We start from the raw sequence: 19,580 nt of genomic DNA on the forward strand, positions 1-19,580 counted from the left end.
AAATCAAACTTAAAATGGACTGAAAGCATGAGCCACTGATATGTATGTATGTATATCATTATTATGATAACATGGTATCATGCTAATAATTTTTTTAATGAGTTATTACCATCTGATACAATCAATGTACCATGATGCCACAGAGAGAAAACATGCTTCACACTTAAAAGCATAACTAAATAACAAAATAAGAGCCTGCTACCTTTTGTTAGATTAATTTATTCATAATTATGCCTTACTAACGCAAAAGTGAAAAAAAAGTGAACTTACTCAAATGGCAAGTGAGGAAACAACAAATAAAGAAGCAAATGACATGTGAAGCTGAACACTTCCTCTCTCTGAGAGCAGGGGATGGGCTTGTTCTCTAAGAACTTTCAGATTTCCTCTGCTGGGCTCATAGCACAGAAGAACAGCGTTCATTTGTTCATTGCTAATAGTAGGGAGCATGTCATTTGTAAGCACCCTCCGTCAGTGGGATGAGGCCGTGGCTTGTGTGGAGCAAAGAGATCCAGACTCTGCTCTCAGGATATTCCTCAACATCGAGGAGAAAAACTCCAAGATCGCCTTCAACATTGGCTGTCTTTATTTGAACAACAGTGAGTTAGATGAAGCTGAAAAGGTACAGTTACCGTGCAGATTCAGTGCTTTATACTACTTAAGAAAACAGAAATTAGAATACTATTGATCTTTGAATTATGATTTGAAAATGTTTTGCTACTTTAAAAAAAAAAACGTTTGTGGCTGTAAAAAAAAAAAGGAAGTAAAAGTGGTTTCACTCTTTATGGGGAACTTTTATTTCTGTTATACATCTTAAGGCATTTGATGGAAGTATTGGCAAAGATGAACACCTGGCTGTGGCCTTTTTTCAGAGAGGAGTTACATTCTACAAAAAGGAAAAGTAAGGCCTTTACCATCTCTTCTTGAATTTAGGAAATTAAGAAATATTGTATGCTTTTATTGTAGTTCAAAAGAGGGGACAACTCCATACAAAACAGTAATATATGGGAATATACTGGAAAAGATAATGCAATATATTAAATAATACATTTCCATAAATGGGAAACCAGTTCATATTTTCAATATACTGCAATGTATGCATTGACCGTGTATGGCTATATACAGTATTGATACATATAAAAAAGTATATATATAGGAATGAATATAGGAATTTCTCTTGAGTTAACACTTGGGTTTACATTTTTTCACTTTATTGTTTGTATAGTTACACACTTCATATATGGAAATATGTGCAATTGTACAGTATATAAGAAAAAAGTGTTTACTGAAAACAAATATTAAAAGTTTTGAATTTTTGGACAATTGGATGTCTTGTTAAAGTCATGGTAGGTGGAAAATGAGATTTGTGCTTTATGTTCTCTATATAAATAAAAATACATGGATATCACAGTATGTATTTTCCACATAATTGAGTGTATATATATATATATATATATATATATATATATATATATATATATATATATATATATATATATATATATATATATATATAGTGATCGTTAATATATAAGAAAATATATTTTCTTTGCATAAGGGACAACCCACCACATTCTGTTTCTCTTGATGAAATGTCCTGACACTTAATTAAAATGTTCATAATTGTATCTACAGGTTTGAAGAGTCTCTTCTAGACTTCCAACAGGCATTTAAGCAGTTAAGAGGAAATCAACTAATAGATTACAAACCTTTGGGATTGAGATATAAACTGTATGCTTGTGAGGTAAGACAAAAGTTGTGCTATGCATTGAACAATGTGCATAGAATCTTAGAACCAAGTGATTAACTTGATGACTTAACATGTAAAGTATTTAACATGACTTTATGGGTGTTGGCAAGGCTCTCCCCCATAATGCTAAAGCTGAACTCAAAAGTCGAATCAACAAGCTCCCAGTCCATTCTCTGATGCAGTTGTTTTGTCCCATGCAACATTTAGGTGCTACACAACATAGGGCTGGTACAGGCTCAGTTGGGAAAATGGGAGGGAGCTCAAGAGAACCTACTAACTGCTCTGAACCTGAGGGCAGACGCCAAATTCAGCCATATTGACCATGCTCTGGATGCCATACTGGTCTGTAACTGCTAAAGTTTTCCACTTAACATTTATCAGTATTATTATCTTAACCAAAATTCAAATTAAAAAAGAAAATTACTGACAGAAATGCAAATTTATAAAGTTGCCACCCTAAATGGATGAACTGAATAAATTGCACACTGAATGCACCTTTTTTTCACAATGATATAAAGCTAGTTGTTAAGTTTTATCTCAAATCTAAATGCATGATCTTATATGTTTTGTTGTTCTTTTGTAACATATTGCAGTTTCTAAGTTTCTAAAAATTGGTCAAATTTGCCGTTGCATAATTAATGGTTCTAGTTAGTATTTGTGGGAAGTTGTGTAAGATGAAGGAAGGTCAAAATTCACAAGACAGATGAAGTCATGATTCATCACTGTGAATGTGTCATTCTTTGTAGGCATCTTAATTACAAATTAAAATTACATATTTTTAAAACTGTTGCATCAGAAAAAAAAACGTTTTATTACACTGATGAGCATAGTACAACACAGCATGAATTGTATGCTGTGGTTGTCTTGATGCGTTGTTTTAAAATGTCTACATATTGTGATTTCCTCTTTCCAGAAGCAGAAGCTCTTTCCTCTGATAGAGATTCGAGCAGGGCTGCTATTCAAACCCAATAAGCACTATGTGGCAGAGCTAGAGAAAAGGGACTATCTTGGAAAAGCCAAGGTACCCACCACCCTATTATCAAATTAATACAATGTGCAATCACTAAAACTTATGTCCAGTTACTGAAACTATCCCTTTTTCTATTTGGCCATTAAATTAGACAGAACTGATTAAGACTACTGTTTTTTATTTTATTTATTTTTTTTTTTCCATAGGTTGTATCTTCTATTGTACCCTCAGATGAGTTTTCTGGTTTTGCTCCACTTCAGCCTCAAGTAAGTAGTGTTGTTAACAAGTGAGTCGAGTAAGTAAGTTAACAGTGGTATGAATTAAGAATAACAGAGAGAGGTTTGAATATAAATTTTAATGCTCAAAACCGTTATTTTAATGACCACATAATTTGTCTATTGTTTAGGTTGACAATGTTCCATCTACACCAAAAGTCCCAGAAGTACTAAGGTAAAACTAGTCATGTTCAAAATGAAGAACATTATTTAAAGCATATTAACCTCGAACTCTCTAAAACTTAAATATACGTATATACATTTTGTGGAGTTTTGGTGTTGTTTTGTTGTGTGTATATCAAGTGAAAATCCTGTCATCATTTACTCACCCTCAAGTTCCAAACCTGTATGAATTTCTTTCTTCTGCTGAACACATATGAAAACATTTAGATGAATGTGGGTAACCAAACAGTTGACGGTAGCCACTGACTTCCAAAAGTCAGTGTCTACCAGGAACTGTTTGGTTACCCACATTCATCTAAATGTTTTCATATGTGTTCAGCAGAAGAAATGTATACAGGTTTAGCAGGGCTCTCAAGTTTTATCAAAAGTTTGAGTGAGATTACATCTGTTAGGGAAGGAGCCACTCATATATTTGCAGCAGCGGCCATTCAGCCCCTCCCACTTCTCTCAAGTTTTTGTTAGTAGTTCAATTTTACCTATTGTTCATAATTGACCAGCACAAATAGAAATGATGCTGCTCGTTGACTGAAGTGCCTGTTCTTTGGCCTGATGCCCTTTACGTTTTATATATGCCTGTTCACATATGTTACACGTTGATGGGCACATGAGTTCTCCTGTCTGCAAATTGAACACCAGTAGTAGGAGCTGGTGGTGCCTACGGTAATGAATGGCCATTTGGTTGACCACTCACTTTTAAATGTACACCTGGTGGCTGTCCACTGTCTCCTCTATGGTTTCGTCTACTTTCTCCCCAACTGTCTCCCTTACTGTCTTCTCCATCGTCTCTGCCTCCTCCTCCTCTGATCTGGCAAACTTTTTAGGGGGCTGACCCTTTTTCCCTGACATCTTTGAAATAAACAAATGCAAAGATTAATGTATGCTTTGCCAGAATATTAAACATTACTGAAATGATAACCAGAGCGCTCTGTTTTAAGAGATGTAGTCTTGACACAGCCAAAAAGAATATTAATACAATAGAATTTGAAATAAAATAATGAAATATATCTCTAGTACTTTCCTTAATTTCAGGTAGCCAAACTAAGCTAAAGCATCTGGTTGCAAAGCAGTTGGGAGAGTTTTTGACTACAGCAGTAATAATTCGAATTTGGCTGTATTCATTCGGTTTTATTTGGTTACGAGATTTCAGTGGCTGTCAGTTTTCAATGATGGCCAGCTTTGTTTTGTTGTAAGATTTCAATGATGGTTAATTTTGTTCCTTTGAAAGATTTCAAAGACGGACAGTTTTGTTCCATTGAGACATTTCAATGACAGTCGGTTTTATTCTGTGATGAGATCTCAATTTTTCTTTACAAAATCTCAATGACAGTCTGTTTTATTTGATTACAAGATCTCAATGATGGTCAGTTTTGTAGATATTAATGTTGGTTGGTTATGTTCAATTACGAGATGTCGTTCTTTTTTTTTTTAGCATGCTCACCTTCCCTTGTGAGAACTAATTAAAGTCCTATATCACTTGTGATGGGAAACTAACTAACTGCGTGGTATGTGATATAATGTAGGAATTATTTTTGTCCCAGGATTACACCCCTTATTTTCTGGGGTTTATTTTAACACTTTTTTCAGTACAGTTTATAACCCAGTCTCTCAGGAGGTCTCCCATCCAGATATAGACTGGGCTCAACTCTGCTTAGCTTCAGTGGGTGTGCAGATGAAAGCTTCAGGTTGACCACTGCAAGACTTCCCAAACAGCTTTCTAATCATAGACCCTCTACGTAGAAATGTAAATCTCAACAATGGTGACATGCTTCATGCCACAGTGCATTAAAAGACTATTATTAAGTTGAAATTAACTGCATTACATCTACATGATCAAAAAAACAAAATCAAAAAACAATTAGACCACTAGACGATGACACAACCACTTCATCAAGTTTTCAACATCACCTGACCACATTTTCCACATTTCAGTCAGCTAACACAATTTCAGCAGCAAGAGAAAAACTAACACTAAAGGGCCCGGTTTCACAGACAGGGCTTAGTCTAAGCCAGGATTCAATTAGGACATATAAGTAGTTTTTATAAAAATTCACTAGAAAAAAAACATTACTGGTGTGCATCTTGACACAAAACAATGGCAATGACATATTTGGTCACCGTGATTTTGCATTTTGTTGATCCTGGAACAACATTTCTATCCGAACATTTAGTCCTAAGCTTTTCCCAACCCCTAAACCTAACTCTACCCATAACGTATCCCTAAAATCAGAGGAAAATGATAGCTGAATAACACTTTTGTGGAAGCACCATAACCTAGGTTGTAAGCCTACATACTTGACATAAATGGTAAACTTGTCCCTCAGATCTGATCTGGTTGATTGGAATGTTGTTCCAGGATCAACAAAGATGCTGATCCAGGAACATGTTGTACTTGGTGAAATCATGTTCACTGACCTATTGTAAAGTATGTCAGTGCAAGTTACTTTCGGTTAAATCAGCTCAAACATACATTTTAGTATTATTAGCTTAAGCCTTGTCTGTGAAATCAAGGGAAGGTATGTTTAGATGATAAAGATGTACTAAAAATAGAAAAAAAAAAATCTTTGCACAGGTGATAATGTTATCGAAAATCCCCATTCACATGGATTCATGCAAATGAGGAATTGTTTTTGCCCCAGGGTTACACCCTTTATTCAGTGCAGTCTATAGCAACTCTACTGGGGCATTAAGCAGTATGTAATGTGCTGTATAGACTGTTTTACAGCAGGGTTACACACCTTATTGTGATTATTCTGGGGCATTAGAATCCTTTTCCCTCAACATCCTAGTTTCTCAGGAAGTCTCCCATGCATATATAAACTGGGATCCACTCTACTTGGTTTATTATTCTAAGATGACACACAAAGACATCAAGGATCGGCACATGAATCTCAACAATGGTGACAATCAAAAGTGTCATGCCGCAATGCTGTGAACAATAGTACAAAACTCCCAGCATGCATCACAGCATGAATAAATTATGCAGCTGAATTGTTCTATTTTTATTCATTTTTTAAATTCTAACTGTAAGCTTTTATTTTTTGCTGTGTTTTTTGTTCTGTCGTTTAGTCTTTTAGTTCTGTCACTTTTGTGATGTCAAGAGTTGATCTGATTGTCTGAATATTTTGTTGTCACCATCGTTGAGATTCATGTGCTGATTGCTCATATCTGAATTGCAAAACACAATTCAAATGACACCAGTGATTCAGGCTATTTCACAATGATTATAAAACCATAAATGGCTAAAAATCATCATCCGAGCTCGTTTCGGCTTTTTGCTACTGCAAAGGTGTTTGACAAACACACTGTCACAGCAGCCAGAGAATACAAACATATTATAAGATTTAAGAGCCCAACTAATGGAAACACCAATCACCATTACAGTGACTTCAACTGAAACAAACATGAGCGTTAAACTTCTGTCGATTCTCAATAAAGAACTTCTGTAGATGAATGACAGAAATGAAGTCAATCTGGTTAGTAATCTGTGAAGCTGTAATGCTGTTTGTGGAGTTGTTTAATCCTCCTCTGCTGAGATTTATTGTCTTCTTTAACTTCAGTTCATTTTGTGGCTCAGATAAGGTGCAGTTCTGGTTTATTTCTTTGCTCTTGGCTGACATATGGCATTGCTATGACCTGCTTGTGGCTCGGATCTGGCAAACAGGAGAGGTCCGCCCAAGTGCCATCACTCCACGCCACACGTGGCCCAGATCATCTTACCACGCATGGCAAATTTAGGCCGACACAAAGTTGCTATCTGGGAAGTGTCATTTGGAACTCATTTATAGAGTTATTTTTGGTAAAAATATATGTTGATAATGATTAAACACTTCAGTGCCCTCAGAAAAGCCACCATTTTAGGTAGCCCATCCTATATAAAGGGATGGATTGTGTGTGTGTGTGTGTGTGTGTGTGCGCGTGAGAGAGAGAGTCTGGTGGTCACTCCAATCCCCCTTTATTTTTTTTTACAATTTGACCACTAGGTTTAGAACAACTTGAGGGTGAGTAAATGATGAACTATCCATTTAAGACCGTAAATGTAAATATTATATAATCAACAGGGTATTTGAAGGTGAGCCGCACACTGTTCTCTATGAGTTTTTTCCTGAGACCAAAGAAGAGCTGGCTGTGTTGCCTGGAAACATTGTCTTTGTTCTTCAGAAAGGAGCAGACAACTGGGCATCTGTTGTTTTCAATGAGAAGGTACATTTTTGGTAAATTATCATAGAGGGCAGTGCAATGAGAACTGACATGAGAGCTGGAGTTTAATGTCAAAAGAACATTCCAGTGGCATGCTAAGGGAATCAACATATACTCACCGGCCATTTTAATAGGTACACCTGTTCAACTGCTCATTAATGCATTTAGGCTTGTAGACATGGTCAAGATTATTTTCTGAAGTTCAAACTGAGCATCAGAATAGGAAAGGTGATTTAAAGGTGCTCTAAGCGATCCTGGGTGGAGTAACGTCCTGTTGACGTTCGAAGTGTTGTCAAACAAAATAGAGGCTAGCCAGACCCTCCCTCCTCCTCCTCCGTGTGTTCAGGGGACAGGAAGCTAGTGGATAGTGAGGAGATGTTTGCTTTGCTGTATGTGACAAAAAATGTTTTGGCCTAAAAACGCATGACCGCTTAGAGCACCTTTAAGCGACTTTGAACATGGCATGGTTGTTGTTGTCCATCCCTTTATGAACACAGTACACCCATTTTCTGATGTCTACTTCCAGCAGGACAACACACCGTGTCACAAAGCTCAGATCATCTCAAACTGGTTTCTTGGACATGATAATGACTTCACTAAATACGAGATCTCAATCCAATAGAGCACTATTGTGATGTGGTGGAACAGGAGATTGACATCATGGATGTTGCGTGTTGCATGTATATTATCATGTCAATATGGGCCAAAATCTCTGAGGAATGTTTCCAGCACCTTGTTGAATCTATGCCTCCAAGAATTAAGGCAGTTCTAAATGCAAAAGGGTCCAACCCAGTACTAGCAAGATGCACCTAATAAAGTCCGGTGAGTGTATGTTCAATGCCCTATTTTGTTTAATTTTTTTGTTTGTTTTCTGACTATTTTCAGCGAGGTCTTGTACCTTATAATTTCCTCGAACCATTGGATATTGTTACAATGACATCAAAACCAGTGCAGGTAATTGCCTTTTGAACAAATATGCAGTATTCCAGAACAGCAAAAGATACTATGTTGGCGTAAATACCAAAATACAGGTGCACAGAGATTAATTGTATATAGATTTAAAACTCAAACCACACCTTAGATGTTGTAGTTGAGATCCATGTTAGCTGATGCTGTCCTCCAGAAGCTACTCATGAGCAAAATACTTTTTTGTCCCACATTATAAAAACTGTCAACCTCTTATAGATTGAAACAGTAAATGTAAATGATGAAATACCAGCTCCACCAAGAAGAGCGCCACCTAGTAGACCAGTGGGTACAGAAGGCCTGAAAACTGTGAATGCAGAGGTTCAGTATTTCATTACATACAACTTAATCACAGTCTATTAACTGTAACCTGAAATCAACTAACATTAACTATCAAACAATTCTTACATTACATATCAAAAAAATTTTTTAGATATAGGCATATTGTTTGTGGCAGATTGATTATTATTAATATAATTATTGATCAAGCTCCACTATGTTCCTTACAGACTAGTAACACTAGTGAATTCTCAGGCTGCATTGTGAAAGTACACTTTCAGTTCACCATAGCAATCAGTATTGCACCTGGACAACCATATGAGTTCATTCTTCAGATGATCAGCTCTAAACTTAAGCTGCCTGCATCAACGTTAACTTTACGGTAACTAGCCTATATCAGTTGTAACATTCCCAGCAATGTATTATAATATTTCAGGGGGGTAAAAATGTAGTTGTAATGTACCTTTCAGTTATGCCAAGGAAGGCTCGGATGAGAGAGTGATTATTGAGGACTCTGAAATGGAGGCTGTATGGAATAGTGTGAAGGATGGCCGTCTTACGCTGTGGTGTTCAGTGACAGAGGTAAAGTACAACAGCTTGACTTCTCTACTCTCACACAGGATCAAATGACAGCATAATATAGCTTATATATAACTGCTAAGTCACTATACCTTACAAAAAGTATTATCAAAATAAGACAGCTTTGTCTTACATTTCTTTTACCCCAAAATTTCTTTTCTGGCCCTTCCCAAAACTGCTGTCTGAAAGGATAAACGTGTGCCACATGAGAAAGTAGTAGCTCTTTACTCTTATGACTCTACTACCCCAGAAGATTTGGTTTTCAAACAGGGAAACATCATCACAATTCTCTCAAAAGGTAGGAAGTAATTCACTAATATGGACATAAAATACAGAATGAAATAAGGCATTCTTGAGATGAATTTCTGATTTTTCTTTCATTTTCAGTCAATGACGAGTGGCTTGAGGGTCAATGCAACGGGAAGATTGGCATATTCCCATCAACCTTTGTTAAAGCACTTAATGGGGATCAGTAATGTGATTGAATGTTGATTTACACATATTTGGCATGCTTATTTTTTTTTAACATGTATATCGTTAAACTAATCTTTATATCCCGCTTTGTTTGTGTAGTACGTCATACTACACATCATAACATATTGATGTCATATTTTGATAAAGGCAGAAAGATGAGTTTTATTCTTTGAATAACATAAAAAAAGACAACATTAAAGCACATTTTACAGCCGTTACATTTTTCTTCTATTATTCAATTTGCTTTCTATAGCTTGCTACCGTATTGGTAGCACAATAGAACTTCATACTCATGTATTTAACAAACATTATTATATTTACCTTCCTTGATATTTGACCAACAGCAAAAGAAACACTTGCATTATCAAGAGACTTAAAACATATCCCCAAAAGATGTATTATTACTGACAATTAAATCCTCTTCAATATACTGATGTGATTCATGTGATATGAGTGTGAAAGTAGTCCTTTGATTTATGTGACAGTCCAATAGTAAATGAGTGTTATGATTTTTGAGGAGATGTTAAAGCATCTTTGTTACCCACACCCTCCTCCTCATAAGCGATTGCAATGCCTCTCCGTCCCTCCGCAGCTTTCACCACTGGTGTCTGCCCCAGTTTGGGCTCCAGTCCCTGCCAACTACGGCCAGCCAAAAATGATGCTGCAAAACAAAAAGATCATGATCATATTCTGCATTTGCATGAATCAAACTTTTTCTTAAAAAAAGTGGCGGAATTAGTACCGCAACTACAGTTCAGCATGGCCTCAGACTCTATACCTGCAGTGTTAGTATTGGCCACAGTGAGAGTCTGATTCCTGGGCACAAGTGAAGAAGCCCCTGATGCGCCATTTATGATCTCAGATGAGGTGGTGGAACAGGCTCGCAGAGCTCCTGTAATAAGAGAGACATCTGTGGTCTCTTCTTCAGTGGTAGACTGGTTTGGTTCAGGGAAAACCACATGGCTGCTTCCACCTATAATACAGGTTTCGTATTAGATGCTCAGAATGATACCATATATGAACACTGACATCATTCAAAGCCCATGTTATTAGTATGAACATTTTAAGCAACACCATGTCAATATCACAATGCTTTTCTATTGCTCTATAGTATGATTTGTTAAAATTATGCAATATCATACCAGGCAGTAAATCTCTGAAGTCTGTGACATATTCTCCAGTCCACTCTCTTTGCTTATTGCAAGCCAACTCCATCTCAAAGGGAGTCACCACAGGTCTGTAGAATTCACTTGAATCCAGCAGTGAGTTCTCTGGACAGGCAACTAGCACATAAACATCAATTTCCAAGAAGTTGGCAAGCTTGGGAACATTGATCTTTCCCATTGCAAACATATAGCTCTTTTTGCCTGCTTTGTTAATAATGTCTTTCAGCTGCTCTATGATGGTCAGGTAATTGGCGACACCCAGGGTTCCCACCAAAATACCGACCACACTGGCATCTTTAGCCCGCTCAATGGCATAATAGCGTTTCATCAGTGCCTTGTTGATTTTAACTGATTCCACTCGCCCTGTGCACGTTTCTGGATTGAATGAGCTGAAGGCACAATGGTTCCAGGTCATCATGAAGTTTGTCAAAGTCAGGCCTTCCTGGCCAATGTAAAACATACTGTAATCATCAATACTCTGCCCCCTTTTTACACTAAACTGTCTGCCAAATTTAAAAATGACTATATCATCCTGTGAATCCAAGTTATCACTGTCCACACAGCTTTCCTGTACCAGTTCAGCACCGCAGGAATGGTCCGTTTTTAGAAGAGATACCACAACATTGGGGTAGATATCACACAAAAGCATCCTGAGATCACCTGAGGAGAGATTAAAAAAAAAGTTAACACAGGTCCAAAACTGCTCCTGGAGGGCCACAAACCTAGAATTTAGCTCCAATCCAAATTAATCACACCTGAAGCAGCTAAATTTGAGGGGACAGCCATGTGTATATATGCAATATCACGTGCACTTATTTAATCCCATAATGCACCGCTATAATGAGTGTACAACTGATCACTCAATGGCTAGATAAGTGGTTCACAATCTTTTTTGGCCAGTTGAACCCATTAAATATAAAATATTCACTTAATGTTGCTAACTCATTTTCATTCACTCCTTCAAGTTGACTATATTTGTGGAATGATAGGGAATAGTGAAAAGGGGACAATTTTGGATTCAGCCCCAGAAACTTCAAGGCAGGTGTGTTGGGGAAGGTTGAAGCTAATCTGTGCAAGACACTCGGACCCGAGCAGTAAGATTGGACACCCCTGCATTAAATGAACATTATTAAACAATAGCATAGGTTGAACAGTAACAATTACCTATAGCATGTGAATAGGTGACATCGTACAGGACGATGACATGACTTTGGCAGTCAGGGTAAAGCTCTTTAAAGGCTGCAGCACACTGCTGGACATCTATAGGTCTATTCCCAAACACATACAGAAGAGGTAGTCGTCTGCATGGGCTGAGGCAAGATGGCCCATAATGCACTATACAGTCTGCTCTTACATGTTCTGCTGCTACCTCATCCACACAACAGCTGAAAAGGAAAAAACAGGTCGAAGTCAGAATTAGTCACACAATATTAACTGTGATCGTCTGTCATTTTAGACAGAATTTTTTTTTAAAAAAATGTTTTGAATTTTTACAATTTTTTACTTCATCAGAATGGTATGATACTTGGAACTTTTTGTGGCACTTGCATCATGGTATTACATGTGCTTTTAGGGTTCTTACCTTCCATAGGATGTATCACCTAAAATGAATGTCTTTGCTTTGGTTTCATTCTCTATTTCGGTAGAGACCCGGACGGCATCAGGAAGGAGTTCATCTGGAAACTGCAAGGCTACCTGTGATAAAAAAAGGACAAACTGATGCCCTTAATAGATCAGTTGGACAAATGGTAAACATGACAGATGATTTCTAAAGATGTTGTCTTGCCTTCTTGAATTGATTACTAGTGACAAAATGACATGTCTCCGTTATTTGATACAGCTGCATCAAATTTCCAGCATGGCTGCTTGTTGTGACGGTGGGCACATTGACAGTGCGCTGAAGAACTGCCTCACTGTTGCTACTGAAAGCATCTGTCATCTTCTTTCAGGAGATAGTTATGTACTTTGGGTCTGAAAAGAATGAGTTATAATTAAGCACTAAGCAGCATCACATTCCTCGTACTGCTGGAAAGAACAAACTCAGCAAAGTAATTGCCCTTCCCCACAACAGCACACGACCGAATATTTCACTTTCATCCAAACATAACGTAGCTCGGTCCAGTATAAAAACAGTGTTTAACACTGTGATGAACCTGACATTCATATAAATGAATATTGTCATTTATTAAAATATACAACTGATATGTTTCCCTCTCTTAAAGATACGATTTGTTTAGATTCATTATACAGTCTAATAAGTTGCACACTGAAGCCAGCTAGGAGTTTCCACAGAAACTGCTTGAAGCAGCTAAAACTTATTGGCCGCTGGATAAATTAATTTGATACCTGCATTTGCGGTACATATACACATTACATATAATTAACCACAACAAAAAGTAACGTACCAACACAGAGATAAACATATGTCAACTAATTCCCACGTGAGGTTGAGGAATACGGTACGCTCTTCTTCATCGTTCAGCGCCTGCGACTGGAGTCCCTCACACTGCCCTCTAGTGTACTGGAGACACTGTCACTGACCGTGACACCTTTCATATTCGACCTCAAAGAGTATGGACACCAAGGCAATTCAAAACGACTAAACTTTTATTAATCGGAATAACATCATCATATTCACTTTGACTTTTGTTGAATCAGAGTCATATTATCATAAATACACATTTTTTGTACATCTTGTCCTCACCTCATGCTTTTAACATGAAATAATTTTGTCATGTGAGATAATGTAAACTCAAGTGTAACGTGTTTTTTCTTCTTCTCATCATTCTGGCAACAATCTGCATCCAAAAGTATGACAAATGTCATGTACTTTAATCCTTAAACCACTGCCAGAACAACCTAAGGGACTTTGACATCATGCAGCTGTTTCTCAGAACTTTGTCATTTCATCACACTTAAAACACTGCTCAACATGAACAAATGCAAAGTTAATAGCTGTTTGTTTTAAAAATGGCTACAAATTAGTAAATTGTGAAAGTGTATGTAAATTTAGTCATGTGAAACATTGATTTATAATGTACTTCACACCTCATTTTTGTATGGACCTTTTTCAGACTATGATGACGCATTTCCACAGTTACAACATCAGCGGCGTGACCCATGGTCTCCTGAGACTGGAGGATGCCTATGCCTAAGTGACAAAAAATGAATTAAAGCTGCTATGATGCTGTTTCTAATACGATGGCTGAGGGAGTGATGGCAAATTTGACTTCTTTCTCTCTTCTGACCAATGTACTCAGTCTCTTTATATTTGTCCCTCTTTTGGAAAGTTGTGGAAACTATTACAGATTTTTTTTTTTTTTTTTGCTATTAGAGCAATTAAAAATTATATTTGCTGTCCCCTTCAACGCTATAGAGGTTTACCCAACTATGACAACTTCCTCTTCTGAGAACCCCAGAAATGTGAAAAGGTTCCACTGTTTTGGGCTTCATTCAGATGTTGACATTGGTGTTAAAGGGTCAGTTCACCCAAAAATTTAAATTCTGTCATTAATTACTCACCCTCATATGTTTATTATTTCCTATTTAATATCTGTTCACAATCCAAGAATGTCTCTTAGGTCATCCAACCAAAGACTGCTAAATGTTCCTCGGGCTAGACGGAAATTGAGAGGAGATTGTGCTTTTGCCGTTGCTGCGCCAAAACTTTGGAATAGCCTAACTGTTTTTTTATTAAAAAAGATTTTAAAGCAACACTCAAAAAAAACTTTTTTCTTTGGCTTTTAATTGTAGCTGATTTGTGCAGTGTCTGGTTTGTTTTGTGTAGTAATGCATGTTGTATATGGTGTTAAATGTTTATGGTATTTGATATAGAGTACAGCACCTTGGTAAACAATTGTTGTTTTTAATGGTGCTATATAAACAAAGTTGTCATTGACACTGTTGATGTAGATATGTAAATATGATTTATTTTCCTAATAGAACTTGATATCTTAATAAAGCCGGAGCAGACATTTGCTCATAGAGGATGGCTGTGAATATCACAGCTCTTCTTGTGTCCAATGACTGATGAGATGAGGGTTTTTTTTTTTGGAAGAACAATGTCTCCTAATGTTCACATCCATATCCGATAGAATCCAAGAACTACTGTGAGACACGTGAATACTGAACCTAAAAGAAAAGAATTACAAAAAAATAAATCATGAATAATAATAAATACTGAAAGTCTTATACTGACCTGTTATTTGAATATCAGAAAAAAAAATAATCTTGACCTCTTTATTGGTATGATTAATGGAACAAGGACTGTGTGTATAGCAAGACCTTTAGTAAATATCTTCACCGAGACCAGTGGTTGACAAATGAATTAAGTACTTGAGTAAAAGTACAGATATTCTAATAAAATATTAATTCAGTAAAAGTTCTTTTAATTATAGACAAGTAATTGATTTTAAATGACTAATCAATTATGCTTAGAATTAGTTCAGTCATCTGCAAAAAAGCAAATGTTTTATACACCATCAAAATATTAAATCTCAAAATACTTATATATCAATTTAAGTTACTGATGATTCAGGAGTAGAAACAAGTAAAAATACAAAATATTCCATATTGTATTTGAAAAATGAGCTAAAACAATGCGTGTAAACTAAAAAGTATGCAATCCACCACTGGCCGAGTCTTTTTTTGTTTTGTTTTGTTTTTGTACTTTTAGCCTCATTTTGGGCCTTCATAAAATAATTAAGCTCAACAATAACTTTCAGCCTCATTCCAGACTTGTGAAAAAGAAAAAAACAACTTGAGGACTGCAAACTCTGACAAATGTACAACTTTTTAAAATTGTTTTTAAATTGCAAATGTGTGATCTTGATATTTTTACCTGCAAGATATTTGATAGTATCTAGTTTATGCGCCTCCAGCATAGTCTTCAGGCCAGCCACTTCTGTGTCAATTTTCATGTTGGTCTGTGTCACATGCCGATCCTGCTCAGAATGCTAAGAAAGAAGCTCCAGTTTCATAAAATGTTTTTTTTTTTTTATTCGTAGAAAAAAATCAACAGGACATTATTGTCCTAAACGCTTGTACTTCTCACCATTTCCATCAATTCATTACTGGTCCCAATAAGTTTTCTGTCAAAGTCTGCCGTCTGGACCAAGAGCAAACACATCTCAGTTAAAGCATATGTAACTGCCAGCTCCAAACGACACAACTAAAATAACTTACAAATCTCGGCTGTTTTTGTTCTTGCTGTACTTACCATCTCCTTCACACGGCTTTTCTCTATGTTCAAATCCAAAATGGCATCCGCACGCCTTTTGTTTATCACATCCTGCAGCACAAAAACGTAAATGTAAAACTATAATAACTAGAGTACTCAGAAAATATGTATATTCAGAGGCTGTGTATTTAAGGTCTGAATAGCAAATAAAACCTTTATTCTTAATCAAAAAGTTGTTTTTCCATTAACTTACAGTGAGTTGTAACATTAGCTGTGATAGCTCAACCTTGATTTTCTGTGAAAGAAATAAGATACATAATATTTCTTTATTAGGTGAATGTACCAAACTGTTAAGAAATAAATTGAGGGATTCAAGGCAATTTAAGGCAAACCAAGTAATGACCTTATTAAAAAAAAAAAACAGCACCACAGCTACTATGTTACATTATTTATTTGAATTTAACAAGATAATACATATAGACGGCAGAAGGAAATATTTATATTTATTTATATACACTAATGTTCAAAAGTTTAGGTCAGTAAGATTTACTTTGAATTAATACTTTTATTCAGCAAGGACACATAAAATTGATCAAAAAAGACATTTATAATGTTTCAAAAGATTTCTATTTAAAATAAATGCTGTTCTTTGGAACTGTCTATTCAGCAAAGAATCCCAAAAACAATGTATCAGGATTTACACAAAAATACGAAGCAGCACAACCGTTTTCAACATTGATCATAATAAATGTTTCTTGAGCAGCAAATCAGCATATAAGAATGATTTGACATTTCTCCAGTCTTCTCCACTGAAGACTGGAGAAATGATGCTGAAAATTCAGCTTTGTCATCAGTTATGAATTACATTTTAAAATAGAAACATTGATTGTAATAATATTTCACATTGAATATATAAAATAAATGCAGACTTGATGAGACGTCTCTCAAAAACACACAAAATCTAACTGACCCCAATCCTTTGATTGACAGAGAATATTCGCATTGAATACAGAAAAATAATTTAAGTATACGAATTGAGTGGGTGATGATGATAGATAACACAACACCAATGATCAGAGGTCTCACCTCATTCTCTGCCAATAATGCAGAGAATTCACTCTTCTCAAGAATGATCATGTCCTTTTTCACTGCAGCGATATGAGACATGACTTTCTGTAACATGATTTCCTGTAAAACAAAAATAGTCGAGAAGAATAACTGTCCTGTTTGACCTGTGCTCTGGTATGAGGGAAGTTGTATAGACAACAACAGGCAGCCAATATAAGGTTTGTGTGTGTGTGTGTGTGTGTGTGTGTGTGTGTGTGTGTGTGTGTGTGTGTGTGTGTGTGTGTGTGTGTATTAAAAACATAATGTCATAATCAACTTTGGAAATTGTTTGCCAGCTTCTGCAATGAATCAGTCACTTAACAGTCACTTAAAGGATTAGTCCACTTTTAAATAAACTTTTCCTGATAATTTACTCACCCCCATGTCATCCAAGATGTCCATGTCTTTCTTTCTTCAGTTGAAAAGAAATTAAAGTTTTTGATGAAAACATTCCAGGATTATTCTCCTTATAGTGGACTTCAATGGGCACCAAACAGTTGAAGGTCAAAATTAGTTTCACTGCAGCTTCAAATTGTTCAACATGATCCCAGATGAGAAATAAGAGTCTTATCTAGTGAAACTATCGCACATTTTCTGAAAAAAAATAAAAATAAATAAAATAATAATAATAAAATTATATAGGTTTTAACCATAAATGCTCATCTTGAACTAGCTCTCTTCTTCTTCTCTATTTGAATTCCAGCAGTGTAGACACTGCTAAACGTCTTACTGCCCTCCACAGGTCAAAGTTTGAACTAATTTTTATATGCAATATGCTAGTTCAATAGTATATAGCAATTAGTTCAAACTTTGACCTGTGGAGGGCAGTGATAGTCTTAGCAGTGTCTACACTGCAGGAATTCTAATAGAGGAGAAGAAGAAGTGAGCTAGTTCAAGATGACCATTTCTGGTTAAAACTTATATAATTTTCAATTTTTTTTTCAGAAAATGAGCGATGGTTTCGCTAGATAAGACCCTTATTTCTCATCTGGGATCATGTTGAACAATTTGAAGCTGCAGTAAAACTAATTTTGACCTTCAACTGTTTGGTGCCCATTGAAGTCCACTATAAGGAGAATAATCCTGGAATGTTTTCATCAAAAACTTTAATTTCTTTTCAACTGAAGAAAGAAAGACATGGACATCTTTGATGACATGGGGGTGAGTAAATTATCAGGAAAAGTTTATTTAAAAGTGGACTAATCCTTTAAGCCTCATCAAATGTAGAATACAAAGTTCCTCCTCACATGAGCTAAATCAATATGGGATAGTCACAGGTCATGGGATCAGTCAAAGAATCACAACAGCATGGAAATACAATCAAAATCTCACCTGCTGTATCTTGGTAGCCATGTCACCGTACATAACGTCCATGTTTGAATTTGTGATGTTCACCATCATATTGACAATGACCTCTGCCTGCTGGGTCATGAAACCTGTAAGGACATTTTGATGAATCACTGACCTGAACTTAACCAAAACATTTTAGAATCATGGAAAATAAATCGTACCGCTTTCCTCAAGCAGCTGGACCATTGCATGAGTGTCAAAGAATAACTTCCTATTGCCAGACTTAGAGATGTCTGATTTTTTCAGGTCATACTGTAGAGTTCTGACAGAGGTGCTCAACTCTGAAACAAAGACAATTGGGGACAATTAGTGTGTAGAATATGCATAGAAAACTGGTCATTATCGACAGCAGAAAACATGTATGCAAACCCAGACATGTGTGGTGTGTATATCACTTACAGTACAAACATTGAGTACATACGCACCTCTGACCACCATGCATGAACCTCTCAACAGTAGAAGAGACCCCGTGACAGACCTGCTAAATCCTCTTCTGATCACAGAGATCAGATGTCTGCTTTGTGGAGAACACATTCTGCGGAAGCCTGAAAATAAGCACTTTGTAGCCTAGTTTTCTGTATTAAATCCGAGGAAAACTTTACAATGTTATGCTATCGTTGCGGCGCGAGACCTACTGCTTTGACCGCATGATCTTGCTTTTCTCCTCTGTACTATCCATCTTCTAACATTGAACAAAACTTTTTAAGTTCCCGAAATAATTCAGAAGAGTTATATGTAACGGGATCCGTAAGATATTGTTTATTATTTTTTTACTGCAATAAGAAACATGAAGGTTTCCAAACTTTCCTCCTATCTGTTTGACAAATCCGAACCTCTGTCAAGCTTCCTGTAAACTGAGTGCGTAAACAATGACGTTTCACGTACACATGCTGGTTTTAATGCAAAGCGTCAGCACGTTCTGTTCTGAACTATACATCTGTACGTAAGCACGTCATAACGTTTATCTAAATTTTCTACTACAGGCATTTTCCAAATACAAAATAGAACTGGAAATAATTAAAAATGAAGTATTTTTTATCGTTCAACAAATGGTAAGCGAATGGTGAATAGCAATAGCAGATGGTGAATAGCAACCAGAAAAAGTTTA

The 19,580-nt window shown here is 36.3% G+C and overlaps 3 protein-coding genes across 3 annotated transcripts; 1 reads left to right on the forward strand and 2 right to left on the reverse strand.

Moving 5' to 3' along the window:
- The first annotated feature begins 354 nt into the window (after positions 1-354).
- Positions 355-10,142, forward strand: ncf2 (neutrophil cytosolic factor 2). Its single transcript, XM_067402144.1, has 14 exons — positions 355-619; positions 816-898; positions 1,633-1,741; positions 1,955-2,089; positions 2,661-2,768; positions 2,924-2,983; positions 3,124-3,167; positions 7,234-7,375; positions 8,258-8,326; positions 8,558-8,659; positions 8,848-8,999; positions 9,088-9,199; positions 9,386-9,494; positions 9,584-10,142. The coding sequence occupies exons 1-14, from the start codon at positions 446-448 to the stop codon at positions 9,670-9,672; spliced, it is 1,488 nt and encodes a 495-aa protein (XP_067258245.1). The 5' UTR covers positions 355-445; the 3' UTR covers positions 9,673-10,142.
- Positions 10,143-10,156: 14 nt separating this feature from the next.
- Positions 10,157-13,339, reverse strand: dph2 (diphthamide biosynthesis 2). Its single transcript, XM_067402143.1, has 7 exons — positions 13,242-13,339; positions 12,623-12,807; positions 12,419-12,531; positions 12,001-12,221; positions 10,813-11,496; positions 10,449-10,643; positions 10,157-10,331 (listed from the first exon to the last, which is right to left on the reverse strand). The coding sequence occupies exons 2-7, from the start codon at positions 12,773-12,775 to the stop codon at positions 10,174-10,176; spliced, it is 1,524 nt and encodes a 507-aa protein (XP_067258244.1). The 5' UTR covers positions 12,776-12,807; positions 13,242-13,339; the 3' UTR covers positions 10,157-10,173.
- A 113-nt stretch (positions 13,340-13,452) lies between these two features.
- mcur1 (mitochondrial calcium uniporter regulator 1) lies at positions 13,453-19,352 on the reverse strand. The gene is made up of 9 exons (XM_067402145.1): positions 18,898-19,352; positions 18,634-18,753; positions 18,455-18,558; positions 17,102-17,203; positions 16,269-16,310; positions 16,055-16,126; positions 15,890-15,943; positions 15,677-15,791; positions 13,453-14,967 (listed from the first exon to the last, which is right to left on the reverse strand). The coding sequence occupies exons 1-9, from the start codon at positions 19,004-19,006 to the stop codon at positions 14,912-14,914; spliced, it is 774 nt and encodes a 257-aa protein (XP_067258246.1). The 5' UTR covers positions 19,007-19,352; the 3' UTR covers positions 13,453-14,911.
- Positions 19,353-19,580: the final 228 nt, after the last annotated feature.

The sequence above is a fragment of the Chanodichthys erythropterus genome, chromosome 11, assembly GCF_024489055.1.
Source record: "Chanodichthys erythropterus isolate Z2021 chromosome 11, ASM2448905v1, whole genome shotgun sequence".
Lineage (NCBI taxonomy): Eukaryota > Metazoa > Chordata > Actinopteri > Cypriniformes > Xenocyprididae > Chanodichthys > Chanodichthys erythropterus.

What these genes read in the sequence shown, in the direction of transcription:
- ncf2 (XM_067402144.1), top strand. Translation starts at nt 446, where the DNA reads ATGTCATTTGTAAGCACCCTCCGTCAGTGGGATGAGGCCGTGGCTTGT. An exon ending in ACATTCTACAAAAAGGAAAA is followed by an intron (nt 899 to 1,632) that starts GTAAGGCCTTTA and finishes TTGTATCTACAG; the next exon opens with GTTTGAAGAGTCTCTTCTAG. An exon ending in ATAAACTGTATGCTTGTGAG is followed by an intron (nt 1,742 to 1,954) that starts GTAAGACAAAAG and finishes TGCAACATTTAG; the next exon opens with GTGCTACACAACATAGGGCT.
- dph2 (XM_067402143.1), bottom strand. Translation starts at nt 12,775, where the DNA reads ATGACAGATGCTTTCAGTAGCAACAGTGAGGCAGTTCTTCAGCGCACT. An exon ending in CTTCAGAGATTTACTGCCTG is followed by an intron (nt 10,644 to 10,812) that starts GTATGATATTGC and finishes CCTGTATTATAG; the next exon opens with GTGGAAGCAGCCATGTGGTT. An exon ending in GGCCAATACTAACACTGCAG is followed by an intron (nt 10,332 to 10,448) that starts GTATAGAGTCTG and finishes TTTGTTTTGCAG; the next exon opens with CATCATTTTTGGCTGGCCGT.
- mcur1 (XM_067402145.1), bottom strand. Translation starts at nt 19,006, where the DNA reads ATGTGTTCTCCACAAAGCAGACATCTGATCTCTGTGATCAGAAGAGGA. An exon ending in TGGCTACCAAGATACAGCAG is followed by an intron (nt 17,204 to 18,454) that starts GTGAGATTTTGA and finishes TTTGTTTTACAG; the next exon opens with GAAATCATGTTACAGAAAGT. An exon ending in GTAATGAATTGATGGAAATG is followed by an intron (nt 15,792 to 15,889) that starts GTGAGAAGTACA and finishes CTTCTTTCTTAG; the next exon opens with CATTCTGAGCAGGATCGGCA.